The 2,381-nt window shown below is 42.0% G+C and overlaps 1 protein-coding gene across 1 annotated transcript in view; it reads right to left on the bottom strand.

Annotated features, from left to right (window-relative positions):
- irak4 (interleukin-1 receptor-associated kinase 4) overlaps positions 1 to 2,381 on the bottom strand; it is a 19,245-nt gene that overhangs the window by 15,562 nt on the left and 1,302 nt on the right. The window contains exons 2-3 of the mRNA XM_016249891.1: positions 1,719 to 1,891; positions 784 to 963 (exon numbers count right to left, since the gene is read on the bottom strand). Coding sequence (XP_016105377.1) covers positions 784 to 963; positions 1,719 to 1,891 — 353 coding nt within the window. The remainder of the gene's footprint in view (positions 1 to 783; positions 964 to 1,718; positions 1,892 to 2,381) is intronic.

Genomic DNA, 2,381 nt, shown 5'->3' with positions numbered 1-2,381 from the left:
AAAAAAAAAACTGAAATATTATTGTAATTTAAAACAATAGTTTTCTATTTTAATATCTGTTAAAATGTCATTTATTTCTGTGATCAAAGCTAAATTTAAGGCATCGTAACTCCAGTCTTCAGTGTCACGTGATGCATAAATATAAATAAACCACAAAAGAATTAATAAATTGCGCGTACAGGTGTGCTATAGATAGAATAGGAATAGAATAAAATAAATGAAAAAAAAAAAATCTGAATAAAACTGTGAAATATTATTGCAATTTAAAACAATATTTTAATATACTTTAAAATGTAATTTATTTCTGTGATCAAAGCTTTGATCTTCAGTCTTCAGTGTCACGTGGTTCTTTAGAAATCATTCTGATTTATCAGAATTATCAGATTTATGCATCACAGGCTGCAAAAAAATATGAAGCAGCAAAAACTGTTTTGAACATTGATAATAATCAGAAATGTTTCTTGAGCAGCAAATCAGAATGATTTAAATAAAGTCAGAATTGCGAGTTATAAAGTCCAGTTCTAAGGGGAAAAAAAACTTTTACGTCTCGCAATTCTGAGAAAAAACGTTGCGAGTTTGTTTCAGGCAATCCCGAGATGCAAACTCACAATAGTGAGAAAAAAGGTGAGAATTGAGGTCGCAAATACCTATTTAATTTTTTTATTCAGTGGCGGATAGGGCTTCCATTCTATAGTGTCCTGCACCCGCTAGTAAAAAGATATCACAAATGCTATCTGGTGTGTGAATAATGGTTGGTTTGACTGTACTGTACGTGTCAGGTACCTTCTTCAGTGGCGCTCCAGGTGTTCTCCTCCGGCCCGGAGCTGCTGTCCGGCTCCATCACCACGGGTCTGCTGACAGGTTTGGTGATCATCTCAGGACGCACGCACGCCTGCAGACACGCCTCGGACGGACGCTCCGCTGCTTCACACTGCAGTGTGCTGAGCGACGCGCCGGAGGAGCCTGCAGTCAAACATCAGCACGACACTGAGAACTACAGACCTTACTGAGATCATCCCATCAAGCACAGCAAATCTTATTTATATAGCACAAATAAAAACAACAGCAGTTGACCATTGTGCCGTACAGAAAGACAAAGGATAATTAATTTCTTGAAATTGAGATTTATGCATCATCTGAAAGCTGAATAAATAATCTTTCCATTGATGTATGGTTTGTTAGGATCGGACAATATTTGAAAATCTGGAATCTGAGGGTGCAAAAAAATCCAAATATTGAGAAAATCATCTTTAAAGTTGTTCAAATGAAGTTCTTAGCAATGCATATTACTAATCAAACATTAAGTTCTGATATATTTACGGTAGGAAATGTACAAAATATCTTCATGGAACATGATCTTTACTTAATATCCTAATGATTTTTGGCATAAAAGAGAAATGTATAATTGTGACCCATACAATGTATTGTTGGCTATTGCTACAAATATCCCCCAGCGACTCAACACTGCTTTTGTGCTGCAGGGACACGTTTATCTAAAAAAGAGACAGAAAGAATAAAAAGACAGCAAAGCAATGGTAAGAGGAGTTAACATCAAAAACCCCTAAAATTCGATAGTTGTAAGCCTGAGAGAAAAGGTAAGTTTTTAACTTGGATTTAAATTCAGACTCTGTGGAAATGAATCTCATAGATAGCGGGAGACTATTCCACAGTCGTGTGCCAGCAACAGAACAGATCAAGGTAAAGTGATGCTGGAGTACCTGCAGAGGCGCGGCAGCTGCTGTGATCGGGCAGCAGGACGCTGACGGCGGCGAGCAGCTGGTGACGGAGCAGAATCTCCACCAGATCTCCAACAGTGCAGTCTGTGGTTCCCCAGTCGAACAGCATCTCCATCGTGGGACTCTTTCCCTGCAGAACCACCGCTTCAAACCTCCTGAAAACACATGCAGAAGACAGTGAGCAGCCGCCTAGCAACCACACAGAACACCCTAGCAACAGCACAGAACACCCTAGGAACCGCACAGAACACCCTAACCACCCTAACCACCCTAACAACCGAGCAGAACACCCTAGCAACCGCGCAGAACACCCTAACCACCCTAACAACCGCACAGAACACCCTAGGAACCGCACAGAACACCCTAGCAACAGCGCAGAACACCCTAGCTACCGCGCAGAACACCCTGTGGTTCCCCAGTCGAACAGCATCTCCATCGTGGGACTCTTTCCCTGCAGAACCACCGCTTCAAACCTCCTGAAAACACACGCAGAAGACAGTGAGCAGCCGCCTAGCAACCACACAGAACACCCTAGCAACAGCACAGAACACCCTAGGAACCGCACAGAACACCCTAACCACCCTAACAACCGAGCAGAACACCCTAGCAACCGCGCAGAACACCCTAACCACCGCAACAACCGCG

This window comes from Sinocyclocheilus grahami, unplaced genomic scaffold (assembly GCF_001515645.1).
Source record: "Sinocyclocheilus grahami isolate Dianchi unplaced genomic scaffold, SAMN03320097.WGS_v1.1 scaffold958.1, whole genome shotgun sequence".
Classification (NCBI taxonomy): Eukaryota; Metazoa; Chordata; class Actinopteri; order Cypriniformes; family Cyprinidae; genus Sinocyclocheilus; species Sinocyclocheilus grahami.
This window is presented reverse-complemented; position numbering and strand designations above follow the sequence as displayed.